The sequence below is a fragment of the Bidens hawaiensis genome, unplaced genomic scaffold, assembly GCF_021521415.1.
Source record: "Bidens hawaiensis isolate Kalapana, Puna unplaced genomic scaffold, B.hawaiensis_p1.1 tig00019932_1, whole genome shotgun sequence".
Taxonomy (NCBI): domain Eukaryota; kingdom Viridiplantae; phylum Streptophyta; class Magnoliopsida; order Asterales; family Asteraceae; genus Bidens; species Bidens hawaiensis.
Window position 1 is genome coordinate 32117 of NW_027493027.1, and position 15490 is coordinate 47606.

The following is a 15490-nucleotide window of genomic DNA, read 5'->3' on the forward strand; positions in this document are numbered from 1 at the left end:
AAAGGCATTATTGATGTCTAATTGATGTATAATCCATTCCCACTTGACTGGCAAGGAGAACAAGGTTTGTACAGTTACTAATTTCGCGAATGGCGCAAAGGTATCATGGTAATCAATTTCTTCTATTTGAGTATAACATTTCGCCATGAGTCTTTCCTTTTACATGTCTACTTCTCCATTTGGTTTGTATTTCACCTTGTAAACCCACTTGGAGTCTATGGCCTATTTCCAACTTGGCTAGTCTTGAAGGGTCCAAGTCCCATTTTGTTCAAGTTCACGAAATTCGGCTTTCATGGTTTCCTTCCAGTTGTGATCTTTAGCTGCTTGAAAGTAGTTCTTTGGCTCATCATGCGAAGTGATGGCCGCCAAAATGGCTCTGTAAGAAGCAGAAAAGTTCTTATAAGAAATATAGTGAGCAAGGGTATGTACCGTGGAGGAGGAGTTAGCTTGATCAAAAGTGGTGGACGGTGCATTATTAATCGAAGGGGGGAGCTTCACAACATAATCATCTAGGTTCTTTGGACGTGACCAGTTCCTTCGTTCCCTGGGCTGCTCAGCAGGTGTTTCGTGCAAACCATTTGCATGTAAAGGATTTTCATGTGTTTCACACTCAGTTGAACTTGTTATATTCCCACTTTGCACATTTTCATGCAAATTATTTTCATGCATGTTGGAATTTGGGCAATCCATCTCCCTACTATTATCTTGCATGGTTTGATCATGCAAACTGCATCTCTTTCAACATTGTTGTCTGGAAAAGTATTTTGTTCACTGTTAGTTGTTGGATCCACTAGAATAAGACTTTCTCTATCATTAGTGACCACATAAATATTGTAAAATTAGTTTCAGAATGCCGAGTACTCCCTAAGTACTCGCTACAAGGTATATTGTCGATGCAAGTTTCTTTAACTCCGCCTAGTTACTAAGAATCGATCAAAGGTGGTCAACATCAACCAGAATCGCATCTAGTCGGTGAACTTGAGCCGATTTTGACTTAAAAAAAATAAAACATTATTCGCATTTCTATAATATTAAAGAAGAAATAACGTTTTTTAAATTAATGGTTAGCAACTTTTAGAATACATTATTTTTAGAAAAATATATTTCTCTCATATATATTTATATTAACTTATTTTGTTATAAATATTAGTAAACTTATGATATTTGACGTATATATAATATCTAAAAATTATTTTTCTTTATATTTACCATGTCCGAGTACTACCCGAGTACTACGAGTACACCTAACTCCCCAGTCAGCCGCCTAGGATCCTCCTAACAACTTTTGCAACCTTGGACCACATCATCTTGGTTGATTTCATTTGTGATATTAACTTATATCATTTTATTCCTTTTGATCACCTAATCTTTGTATTCAAAAGGATCCAATTTACCCAATTTTCAATTGGTTGAATATTTGAAAATGGAAATATCGATTCAATAAACTTTACATCTCTAGATACTTTCATTGCTCAATATCACAAATTTTATAGCCCCTTATACCAAAAGGATAACCCAAATACACTGCCAATATCCCACTTGATTCAAATTTGTCACCATTTGTGTCTGTATTTCTATAGTAAACTAAGCATCCAAAAATTCTCATATGATCATAATTAGGAGCCCTTTTAAATAAAACGTCAAAAGGTGTTTTGTCATATAAGGTTTTGGAGGCTAACCTGTTCACGATGTAAGTAGCGGTCAGTTTACATTTTTCCCAAAATCTATTGGGGAGACTCGCCTCAAACTGCAATACCCGATCAATCTCAAGTATGTGACGGTGTTTTCGTTCAACCATCCCCGTTTTATTGTGGGGTGTGTGGACACGTGGTTTCCAATACAATGCCCTCATGTGCATAAAAGGACCTTATATTATTCGAAGTGAACTCACCTCCATTATCTAATTGTATTCATTTGACATGTTTTTCAAATTGCGTTTTGTCCAAACTGCAAAAATTGACCAAGCAATTACTTGCTTCGTGAAGGAAGTAAACCCACACCAACCTACTATTGTCATAAACTATAGTAAAAAAACATATGTCACCCCTGAATATGAAGGTGTTCCATAGCACACCCCACCCAAATGTCACAATGTATAACATCAAAACAGTCATTCATTTTGATTATACTTATAGGAAAAGGTAATTTTTGTAAGTTTTGCCTTAACACAAGAATCATATACTTGATGTACATAATTGAAAGAAACATCTATAAGAAAATTGACCCTTGAGAGCTTGACATCATAAGCATGTCCAAGCCTCTTGTGCCATGTGTCACCCGTGACCATCATCACCTTCCTTTCTTCTTTTATTCCCCCAAATCAGTATAATCTTCCACTGCACCTACTCACTCCAATCAAGTTCCTCGACCCCATATTGCATGACAAAGAAGTCAGGAAAGAACGTTCCAGCACAATGGAGGTCCTTTAATAAACGGCTAACTTACAAAAGGTTTCAATTATTGTTCATTCAAGGAGGAATCGTGACACATATGGTACATGATGAATTCAATTTGGAAGCTATCACAATAATTCCTAACATAAAGCAAATTGATATGACATAATAAAACAAATATATATAACCAAAATAATCACTCCAATAACGCATATTTAACCTATTTAATTATTATGTTGTTTTCCTGTTTAATCTACTTATTAATCGTTTAACCCAATTAGTATAACCCAGACCACCAACTCTTTTACAACTAATCATAACTCACAATCCATTTGGTTCGTTCTGAAAATGAGTTACATCGGGTCATGGTCTAACTGGTTGAGTGTTTAACCCGTTTGAATAAACAGACCATGGACTTGTATGTTTAACCTGCTTATCAAAATGGGTCATATTTGAGTTGACATGTTTAACCTTTAATAAAATGGGTTGGATTCGGGTTGACCTTTTTAACTCAGTTAATACAACCGGTAAACCTGTTTAGAACTGTTTAAAACTGATAACAACACTCAACTTCTTTGACACGTTTTATATTTGGTTGTGTTCGGGTTACACGATTTCAAATATTTAGGTTAGGATTGATGTATTTGACATTAACAAATATGAGTTGTGTTGTGTTTCATCAATTATGTTGGTAAATCAAGATGCAATCATATAACAAACTAATATAAACAAGAGATGAAGAACAATAATTGAATTGAACTTTCTGATATTGAACTGATGTATCAATATGTTTTGTTTACAATAGGTTTGATGGGTGTTTATAGCCATCCAACAGACACAACATTTCATCGAAATGTCATGACTCTAACCCCAATAAATGTAATTTGGTTTCTAACTTTAACAAATACATATTTGACCCTTCTACTTTTACAAATGCATACAAGCATACTAAACATACTTTCTACTAATGACACATGGGCCCCTAAGTTTAGTTTAACTATCAATACTCCCCCTTAAACTAACTGAATTGGTTTAAGGTCTTCAATCTTTCTTGTCTTTCTTTCATATTATCAATGGTTCATCTTCATAGGCTAGATGAGCCTCTTCTTCCTAGTCTTCCTTTCTTTTAGAGAAATCTCTTGCATTGTGGTGAATACATACACTTTGCAAGAGATTCTCTAAATGAAAGGAAGACTAGGAAGAAGAGGCTCATCTAGCATATGAAGATGACCCATTGATAATATAACAAACGGGTATGAACAAGAGATGAAGAACAAGAATTGAATTAAACTTTCTGATATTGAATTGATGTATCAATATGTTTTGTTTACAATAGGGTTGACGGGTTTATATAGCCATCCAACAAACACAACGTTTCATTGAAACGTCATGACTCTAACCCTAATAACTGTAATTCAGTTTCTAACTTTAACAAATACATATTTGACCCTTCTACTTTTATAAATACATACTAGTATACTAGCATACTGAACGTACTTTCTACTAATAAGTTATAACACATGGCCCCTAAGTTTAGTATAACTATCAATAAATTTTACACACCAATAGGACATATTAAAGACCCTAAATTAAACACAACATAATTTCTCTCATACACAACAAACATGACATTCATGCCCTTACATGAATCTATCAAATAGTTTGGTGAAAGAAACATAATGTAGATCTCTGTTGAGATTTTGGGAGGCAAAAGTGTACCACCCATTTTTGCTTAAGCAAAATATAACACGATTCTTATTATAATATACCTTTAAGATAAGATTAGACCTTCTTAATAAGAATTTCAAACCCTAATAAATTTATGTATTAGTGGTATGAAATCAAAGATTTTGCTGGATTTGTGTCAGAACTAACATGGGTTTTTTGTTTCTAAATTGTTGTTAGGCTGAGGGGTGTGGAGCGCGAGAGGGGGCGCGTGAGCCCATCCGCTCGCGCCCCGGGGCACGAGCACCACACCACCGAGGCGCGAGAGGGGCGCGAGCACGGCTTTCAAAGCAGGCGCAAGGGGTCTCGCGGCTGGGATTGCGCGTGAGGGAGCCTGGGAATGCGTAAATAGAGCCGTTGGGCTCTTTGTTTATTAAAAAAAAAATTTTTTTTTCTCTATAAAACCAATATAACATAACACACAAAACCAATATCACATACCAATATCACATACCAATATCACATACCACACCCAAAACCCAAAATCACCCCATCTTCCAAACCATTTTTTAAAAACATGGCTGGAAATTGGTACCCAAACCTAGATTCAGATTACAGTTACGACGATTTATGGTCGGCACCGGACCAACCGATGTTTTATTCGGGGTCGCAACAATCATCCGGCTTTCAACCATCCAACATACAACCGTCTCCTAACTTTGTTGTTCCGGAGACACAAGAACCAGAAGGTGAAGCTGCGGGACAAAGAAGACGCGTCCACCGGAAAAAACAAGTTGCAACGGACGGGTCGGGTTCGGCTTCGACTGGAAGGACGAAACGGAAAACCACTCCGTGGTCATCGGATGAGAAGGAAGCCCTGTGTCGGGCTTGGATAGTCATTTCTGAGGATCGGCGTTGCGGTAATTGTTTTAACGTTTTTAAAAATGATTTTTAATAAAAAAGTTAAATAAAAAAGTTAAATGACTTACAAATTTATTTATGCATTTTGCAGCGGACTACCAAAAGAGCAAGGTCTTTTGGACAAAGGTTAGGGATACGTTCTATTCGCTCGTTGGGAGTACAGAGCGGAACGCCGATATGATTTCGGGTCGGTGGACCGAAATCAGAAAATTTGTCGGCTTGTTTACTAATCTGTTCAACAGGAACGCCGGTCGTATGAGACCAAGTGGCAGTGACGATTTGGCGGTTTATAATTTCACTGTCGAAGAGTGGAAGCAGGAGTGCCTGCGGAGGTATGGGACGGTGAAGACGTGGGACGATGTAAAGGTGTGGGAGAGGTTGAGAAGGTGTTCTAAGTGGGTTGAGCTGGTGGCGCCGGACCTTGATGCGGAAGTAGGGCCGAAACGGACTAAAACTAGTTCGTCTGGAGCGTATAGCACTTCCGCCGGGTCGGATTGCCGGGTTAGATTCGACCTAAACGTTGCGGGGGAGGAAACGTCTTCACCGCCGAGGAGGCGGCCATTGGGAAGGGACGCCAGGGGGAAAAAACCGGCTGAGGGGGAAGCCGTAAACATCACCGATCTTGTTGAATCCCTCAATAAATTCAACAAAACCATGGAGGTGGTCTCTAATGACAAAAAGGAAAAAAGAAGAATGAGAGATTTGGACTTCCTTACAAGAGACTTCAGTAACCTAAATCCGGTCGACCAAATGCTGATGGAAAAACAAAAGGAACGTATCCGGAAGAGGTTGATCGAAGAAGACCAAGCCGAAGAATAAGAATAATGTTTTTTTTAGTACTTTAATTTTTTTTTTAGATATTAATGTGTTTTTTTAATTAATGTGTGTTTTTTTAAATAATTTATGAGTTTTTTTAATAATACGTTTTTTTAATACATTTATAAAAAAATAAAAAAAAAACCGCTCGCGCCCCCTCTCGCGCCCCTCCACACCATGTCCCGGGGCGCGAGCACCACAACCAACACCCATCTTATCAAGTTTCTCTCCCTGCCACACGTCACAATATTATTGGCTGGAGCCCCCACTCGCGCCCCCTCTCGCGCCCCCCACACCCCTCAGCCTTACAAAACTTAAACAAAGTACGATTCCTTCATAGAAAATTTCAACTGTCCCCTCTGCTAAAGAACATGACAGCTAATAGATTATACTTTAAGAAATGGCAGTATGGTCATATGGACAAGAAATTCAAAGGAAAGTGCTGCATTAATTGTTAAGTAATTCTTTTAATATAATTATGATGTTAAGTACTGTCCTTGAAATCTAATTATATTTGTAAATTAAGGATGAATTTGGTCATTTATTGTTAATGTTTAGAAATGATTTTTGCGATTCATGGGCACCAAACTAGTTAGATAATGTTAAATGAGAAGAGTATTGGACCTCAAGGAAAAGTCAACAACTTAGAAAGGCATCTTAAACACCAAACATGTTTCTAAAGACCAAATACATTAGTAAACATGTTTTTTGGTTACATTCGGAGAACCAGTTTAGATGCATGCTGTTGACCAAAGGAGTCAAGTAGAACTCAAAATGTATCATGGACATCAAATATGTGGCTAACAAACCAAATATACATAGAACACATCTTTGATATTTAGACCAGCTTTTACACTTATTAAATATGGGTATCCATGCCCAATGTGTCTTGGAAACAAAGATTGATGACCAGAAGTCAATATAGGAGGGGTCATATCTTTAATATATATCTTTTACCTACGTATTTAAAGTGAGAGATTATAAAAACCTATTGTGTTTAAAAAGTATAGAACGTCATCAGAGTCACCACATGTCCTAAATTGGGGAGGTAAATACGTCTTGATAAAATGTTTGGACGTGAAGATACATAATTTTGACGCACCCATATTAAAATTATGACGTTTAAACGTACTCAATTCAAAAATCTTTCTTGTTTTCTTAAAAAAAAAATTTATATTAATACTATAAAAGAAAAAATATTAAAAATTACCTAAATTATTTATGTTATAATATTTTTAAGATTAATAACGTATAGAAACGCAACTGAGTGTGTTTGGTTCGCATGATTTTTCAAAAGGAATTAGTTTTTGAATGGAAAATGGAATGGATTCTTTGGAATATTCACAATATATAAGTATTGTTGGAAACTTTGATGAAATTGAAATTATCCCCCTCATATTCCTCCTCTTAGGATTGACAAAAAGGTTAAGTCGGACCATTTGGGTTAGGGTCGGGAATGGTCGATTAAAAAAAGAGTTACATTTTTCCCGTTGGAACAAGTTTCGGATCAGGAAGGGTTTCGGGTCAAAGTGGGTTTCTGGTTGGAACAAAAATGTTTCTACCGTCTTCCTCATTCTCCAAAACAAAACAATGTTAAGAAAAAAATTATCAATATGTCTTTTTATTTGTTATTGTGTTTTTTGTTTATTTTTGTCATTAATTGTGTCTTTTTTCCTTTACATTATATCTTTTTTTCTTGATATTGTTTTATATTTTCGATAATTTGTTATATTTTGTAAAAACTAAACATGTCTACATTGTAGGTTTTAGACATAGATGAAAAAAAAGGTCAATAATTGACAACGATCACTCACTTTTTATAACATATAAGTAAAACTAGAGTCACAAGACTATTTCATCCTAGTAATAATAAACTCTATTAGTTTATACTGAAATTTTCTCACATTTTTCTTTTATTATATAGAATATGGTAGTCCATATCTAAATTATGTTTGGGTCCATCTATATCATTTATGGCTTGTATTAGCCTATTTATATAGCCACTACCCACATAGCCATAGCACACAACCTGATTTCAACTTAAAAACGTCTTCTATATCTACTAAGGGTATAATTCAACCAACAATACATAACTCAACAAAATCAAAAACCAAAATGGGTTACTGGTCAGCTGAAAACGCCACTGAAGCATACATCAAAACCATGAAAATGGTAATTAGTCTTTATCATTAATATCTTTTCAACGGTTGGTTTTAAACAAAATCTAACTAATATTCATTCTTGAACTTGATTGTACGTGCAGGGCAAGCGAGCAAACGAACCAGACGTAGCCGAGTTCATCTCGGCCATCGCAGCCGGAAACAACGCTCAACTCATGGTGGTTGCATGTGCCGCCACAGCCGGGTTGACCACATTAGGTCTCGTTGCAGCATCTCATCAAACCGGCGGCAGACTAGTTTGCATAGTGAAGGGGACTGAAGAGCTTCAATCCTCGAAGAAAGCGCTTAGCCAAGACGCGAATCATGTCGAATTCGTTATAGGAAACGCTCAATCTTACTTGTCGAACGAATACAAGTCGGCTGACTTTGTGGTTATTGATTGTAATTTAGAGAATCATGAAAGGATTCTTGAAGCCGTGCAAACCGAGAGGGAAAAGAGTACCATTGTTTTGGGGTATAACGCGTATTGGAAGGACTCGTGGGCGTGGAGTCTGTCGAATAGTCATTTGTTGCCGATTGGAGAAGGGTTGTTGTTGATGAGAGTTGCGGGTAAAGATGGTGGAAAGAAGGGTGGTGGAAAGCGGAGTCAGTGGGTGGTTAAAGTCGATAAATGCACCGGTGAAGAGCATGTTTTCCGGGTCCGATCACCAGGTGGTAGAGTTGTTAAAGCTTAAGGTTTTTATATTTATGATGGTCTTTTGAAGTTGGTTTCATATGTATATAATTGTAGCTGAGAAAGTAAGTATGATGATCTTCTGGGTGGTAATTAAATCACCAGAGAGATTAGTGATTTGTAGTTAGTAATAATTTTGGGATTTGTTCAAATCTTACAACTTGATACCCGTATAACTTTGATTAGAAATATAAAAAGTTTATTTTATATTTTAACTAGTTTTAGGGCCCGTGTAATACACGAGATTATTCAGATTATAAAATTACAAGTAAAAAAAATAATTACATAATGTATATGAAAAATTGTATTACATCTATGCTTGTATCTATACTACGTTTACATAAATTGATTTTATTTATATCACAAAATGATTTTTTTTAAAACGACCTTAATAAAAAATTGTACGTGTTAAAACGTACTCGAGAACGTTCCTTTATTGAAATTTTCTTTGTCAGTATCATATATGTATAACTGAGAGAACAAGAAGTAGACTTCTCACACAATAGTCATATAATAGTAGTTCTGACAACTCATAAAAGGAAAGGAAAACATTAAATTATAACGTCAGATGCTCTTCAAGAACTATGTTTTTCTGAGCTAAACCATGAAAAAGTTTTGATAAGTTTGACAACATAAAAAATAACATGTTAATCCATTCAATTTTGTGAATATTTTGCTTTATTTGACCATAGTTTTGCATGACATGCTTCCCATACAACGTTCTGATCACCATTAAAGGAAAAATTAATGCTAACATAAATGTTTCAAATTTGATACAAATTAAAACCATTGATAAGTCTGGGGTTGACATGTCGTAAGTATTCACTATCGATTCTTAAATTTTAATAGTCGAGAGAAAAATAGTCAATTTACCAAATCCAGAACCTTTTGATTTTTTATTTGAAAAAGTGTCATTCACTACGTGAACATTGACCTTCAGCCACACGAAAAAAGTGTGGCCGTAGGCCTTTAGCCACACACATTTGGTTCAGATCATATGTGACCAAAGGTCGCGACACCGTGGGTATGATATGGCCACACACAGTTTTTAGTGGCCTTATGTGGTAATAAGTGTGGCTAAAGGGTACAGCCATTAGTCGCTGGTCATCAAGAAGCCTCTCCAATAAGTGTGGCTAAACGGTAGAAAATGACCACATGACTATTTACTATGAGTGACCATTGCACGTATAGAGCCACATGAATTAATGTTTCAACCACATGAATTTTATAATAATGTGTCCAATAGGGTTGTGTTAAGCGTGCATTGTGACCTATACCGTATGGATATAGAAAAGCAATGGCCACTTAAAGTTAATAATAATGTGGCTAATTATATTATATAGACACTGGATATTACATTAAAATTGGCTAAATATGTTTACTTGCCACTCAAACACTCCTTTGTAGATTATAGTGTGGCTATTGTCTTACCGTCTGTCACACATAATGCTTTTCTTAATTTAAAGTGTGGCTATTGTCAAACTTTTCGTCACACATAGTGAGGTACTGTGTGGCTAATCATATCTTATAGACACTGGAGGTTATTGTCAATGTGGCAAAAAATGTGAACTTTCCAGTCAAACACTCTTTTGTAGTTTGTGGTGTGGCTATTGTCTTACCGTTTGTTACACATATTGTTTTTCCTAATTTAAAGTGTGGCTAATGTCAAACTTTTCGTCACACATAGTGATGTATTGTATGGCCAATCATATCATATAGACACTGGAGGTTATAGTTAATGTGGCTAAAAATGTAACTAAACACATTAGCATAAATTCAAAACATGTTTTTTCATAAGTTTAACAAACCCAACAACATAAATTCAAAACAGGTTTACATTACCAAACCTTCACTAATAAGTTATAAATTCAAAACATTTGAAACTACTACTAATTACTACCGACCTCAAAATTTCTCAAAAGCTCATCAGATTGTTTTTGCCTCCTTTCTTCATTTTTCTTACGTTCTTTTTCCATTTGTTCCCTTCGTTGCTCGTTCTTCCAACTCGTTTCTTGTCTTCCTTTCATTTTTTAGTTCTTTTTTCATTTCGGCTCTAACTTTTTGAACCTAAAATTGTTAAAAATATTAGCATCATAACTAATAAAGGGTTAATATAAGGCAAAACCTCAAAACCAAGTAGGGGTGTTCACGGTCCGGTTTCGCGGTTTTTCGTCAAACTATAAACCAAACCGTTGGTAACAGTTTTTAATTTTTGTAAACCAAAACCAAACCGTATAACTTTTAAGCCGAACCAGGTTTGGTTCCGGTTTGGTTTCATGGACTTGAACCCGAGCCAACCCGTTTATATATTACACCCACAAAATTAGTATGTAATTTTTATTTAAATTTTTAGTTGTAACTCGATATTAAATTTTTAGTTATAAACCGAACCAACCCGTTCAAAACTCGTCCAAAAATTACAAACTTTACCTTTCTGGAAACTAGACTCATAGTACTATATCCTAGAATCAACAATCGTTCAATAATCATCGTTTAACATCAAGTTACATACCAATAAATAAACAAAAACGAATATGTCAGCAATGAAAGAAGATGTACTAAGCTTTATTTACAAGTGAAATACATACAGTTTTAGGCGATGAAAGAAGATGTACTAAGCTTCAATTACAAGAAATAACACTTAAAATTGAAAATCCCCAAACTTGGTTCTTAGGGTTCTTCACACTCAACACGAATCCGGCAATAATCGAGATAGAATTGATGGAAACCAACACCATACGTGAATTCCTCTCGCAAAATAACAAGAGTAGATCCCAGAATCAAAGAATTTGGTTAAAAATTGAGTGAGTTAGAGAATTAAAGATGAAAGATGGTGGGTGTAGAGAGATGAAGAAGAAAAAGAATAAAAAGTAATGAAGAGAAAGAAAAAAAGGTAGGTTAATATGAAATTAGATTTAAGAATGAGAGGGTAATTCAAAATATTTTTGAAGAAAAGAGGGGTGAATTTAATTTGAAATTTTGAGGGAAGTAAAATTAATAGGAAATAAATAGAATTAAATATTTTTATTTTTAATTAAAATAAAGAGTTGTTAGTGTGTGTGTGTGTATATATATATAACAACTAATTAAACCTTAAATAATATAACAAATTGTATTTTAAATATAAAAACATATAAAATAAATACAAGTGATATTTATAGTTGCTTTAAAAGAGTTGTATAAGAGTGTAGTAATCAGTGTTAATGCCCAATAATAAACCATACGCTTATTAGTGGGTCATACTAGTTCTTGATCGGTGTTAGTGTCTCATTATAGCATCTATCATGTCACAGTTGCTCTAAAAGAGTTGTATAGGAGTGTCATTAGTCATGGTTAGGTGTTAACGCCCAAAACACACCATACTTTCGTCAATATGCCTTATTTGGCTATCATTAGTCATAGACTCATAGTTAGATGTTAGTGTCCCTTGGTTACGTCATAGTTGCTTTAAGAAGTTTGTATATGACTATCATTAGTCATACTTAGATGTTAACGCCCAAAACATGTCATACATTCATCAATGGGCCTCGAATGGTACTAGTGGCCATTATAGCATCTATCATGTCCCCGTTGCTACAAGAGGGTTGTATATGAGTGTAGTGAGCCACATGCATAGTTGGTCGTCATACTTTGCATTAATGGGCCGTCTTGGGCCTTGATTGTTGTTAGTGACCCATTGTAGTCTCTATATAATCATAGTTGCTCTAAATGGGTTGAATATGAGTTTAGTGAGTCATAGTTTGGTTAACGCCCAACAAAATGTCTTACTTTCATCAATAGGCCTTATTGGACCTTAACTGGTGTTTGTGGCCCATTATAGCATTTATCACATCGTAGTTGCTCTAAGAAGGTTGTATAAGAATGTCATTAGTCATAGTTAGATGTTAATGGCCGATAACATGTGATACTTTCATCATAGGTCTTATTGGGCCTTGTTGGTGTTAGTGGCCCATTATAGCCTTTTTCATGTCATAGTCACTCTAATGGGTCATATTAGGGCTTGAAATCTCTTAGTGGTCTATTATGGTATGTGATATGTAACATTAGATATTTAAGGGTTATATCGTGTTATAGGGAGTCATATTAGACCATAATAGACAAAAAAACTCATACATGTCCTAATGGATCATATTGGGCCTTGAAATCTCCAATGGCCCATTATGCATATAATTTTAAATTGTGTCTTAAGAGGTACAACTCGCATAACACGTCAATATACATTAAACATAGGGGTGGCAAATGGGTTGGGTTGGGTCGAAACGGGTTATGGGTCGGAACGGGTTATGGGTCGAAATGGGTTAGGTCCAAACGGGTCAATTAAAAAAGGGGTTGTTATGGTTCGGGTCGGAATGAGTCAGTGTCATAAGGTTCGGGTCATAACGGGTCCGGCTCAAATGGGTCAAGGTCGGAACGGGTCAAAACGGGTTTCGGGTCGATTTTTTTTTGAACAAGGACAATGGAGGAAATGTTTAGTTTTTTTACTTTTTTTTTTAATAATTTGACCTATGATTTTTTATTATTATTTTTGAATATTTTTTTAAATTGTGTCTTAAGAGGTACAACTCGCTTAACCCATCAATATACATTAAACATAGGGGTGGCAAATGGGTTGGGTTGGGTCGAAATGGGTTGGGTTGGGTCGAAATGGGTTATGGGTCGGAACGAGTCAGGGTCGAAAAAGGTCAGGGTCGGAACGACTCAGTTAAAAAAAATCGTTGGCGATAATAAGTAATGTCAACAGTACCAAAAGTCCTAACATGTATCCACACATCACATATAATATCCGAACATCACGTATAATATCCGTAGGAACTTGTCTTTTAATCAAAGATAGTACATATTTTAAAACTTATTCATAATTCATTATCAATATTAGAAACTTTCACTTTGATGTGTATTGGAGTCCAAATCCGAGCACTTGATCTTCGGCTTTTCGCTTCCATTTGTGGGCTTCGCCTAAAGCAATCCAATACCAAATATTAGTTATTGTCAATATTTAAATATTGTATATAAATAAGATATTAAACCCGGAGTAACATTAGTCAAAATATTAAGCCAAACCAGGTCCAACGTAGTCTATGCCAGCTACTGTTATGCAACTCCAAAGATTCAATTTATTATGTATCTTAACTCGCCCGATTGATCATAAGCTTTGCGTAATTGTTTCTAGACAGAAATACAAATTTTGTCCTTTAAAAAAAACAAAATTACGGTTCGTGTCCTTTTTTTAATTTCCTTGCAGGCGATGTACTTTAAACTTTTTTTTCTACACGTTATGTCCTTTACGCTAACTAGGTTAGAAAAACTCAGTTAAATACCCTCACGTGAGGAGCATGTGAGGGCATTTTTGTCTTTTCGACTACCCTGCAACTTCTTCTTCTTCTTCTTCCTCTTTTCTTCTTCATTTTCGTCAAAGGCCTGCCCCCACCACAGCTCCGCCACCAACCACTACCACCACCTTGACCTCTACCACCGTCACCCACCTCTGCTACCAGCCGCCACCACCACACCTCCACACAAGACCAACAGCTCGGTGTTGGAAACACATCTATTTGCTCGACCGAATCAGCTGACCACCACCAGTTCAGTCATCGATCTCCTTGTCGGAAAATAGGCTGTGGTGGTGATGATGATGTAGATGACGTGGAGGGGATCACGGCGGGCCAGGTTGCAGGTGCTGGGTATATGGTGGAGGCGTGGTGGTTGATTTGGTGTGGTGGTGGCGATTAACATGGTCTCTGGTGGTCGTTAGTGGTGTGGTGGTGGTTTAACCATGTTTCTTGTACAGAGCAATCCAATCTCACCATTTCCGATCACCCCTAACCAAACTACCACATATCCCTAAACCAAACCCTAACTTACTCACCCCTCAATTACTCGATTAGAACATAATTCACCATCTTAAAACCCTAGTTCTCGCTCCATATTCATCAACCATCAGTTTAATTTCATTATCAGAAGCAGTTAAGTTTCTCTCAATGCTTCAGATAAATCAGATCTCCTATGAGTATCGGGATTCGTATATGGAGTACAGTTTAAACTTTAAAGCTACTAGACCTATGTAATTTGATCTCATATGCAGTGAATCAGTTAACAAATCAACAGATTTTGATTAATTACAGTCTTTGGTTGCTAGAATATTCCGGTGAGTTTCCGGCGCCGGAGAAATTGATTAAGGCGGTATTTGTGAGGGTTTCGAGGGGATTTAGGAGTGATGATGATTGGTGGGTTGAATGGAATGGAATCTTCAACGCGGTGGGTGGGGATATGGTGGCCGGAGTGGTTGTGATATGGTGATGGTGGTGGCGTAGAGAGAGAAAGAAGAGAGAAGGGAGGAGGATGGAGTTATAAGTTTGTAGGTACAGACGAAAAGACAAAAATGCCCTCACATGCGTCTCAAGTGAGGGTATTTAACTGAGTTTTTCTAACCCAGTTAGCGTAAAGGACTTAACGTGTAGAAAAAAAAGTTTAAAGTACACCGCCTGCAAGGAAACTAAAAAAAGGACATGAACCGTAATTTGACTTTTTTTAAAGGAAAAAATTTGTAATTCTGTCTTGTTTCTAATCAGCATGATTAGAACCCATCAACATAATTACAACCCATTTAAATTAATTTTAATGCTATTTCACGTCTCAACTAAAATTCAACTTTAGAAACGGTTACAACTTTTCAACATATTATTTACAACCCGTCTAAACAACTTAACGAATCATTTCTCTAATTAAATCATGATACTAATTTAATATTCACCAACGAGTCAAATCTTCATCTAGTTACTATATTATTATTATAATCGACAAGCTGGTCCAAAACCCAAATCAAACCGTACTACACAATTCTA

At 36.0% G+C, this 15490-nt stretch overlaps 1 protein-coding gene across 1 annotated transcript; it reads left to right on the top strand.

Moving 5' to 3' along the window:
• The first annotated feature begins 7831 nt into the window (after nucleotides 1-7831).
• On the top strand, nucleotides 7832-8869 carry LOC143559549 (uncharacterized). Its single transcript, XM_077048087.1, has 2 exons — nucleotides 7832-7967; nucleotides 8059-8869. Exons 1-2 carry the CDS (start codon nucleotides 7911-7913, stop codon nucleotides 8647-8649), a joined length of 648 nt encoding a protein of 215 aa, XP_076904202.1. The 5' UTR covers nucleotides 7832-7910; the 3' UTR covers nucleotides 8650-8869.
• The last annotated feature ends 6621 nt before the right edge of the window (nucleotides 8870-15490 follow it).

Excerpts from the sequence above, each read along its gene's own strand:
- LOC143559549 (XM_077048087.1), top strand. The coding sequence starts at position 7,911 with ATGGGTTACTGGTCAGCTGAAAACGCCACTGAAGCATACATCAAAACC. Across the intron at positions 7,968-8,058 it reads ACATCAAAACCATGAAAATG|GGCAAGCGAGCAAACGAACC; the intron begins GTAATTAGTCTT and ends TTGTACGTGCAG.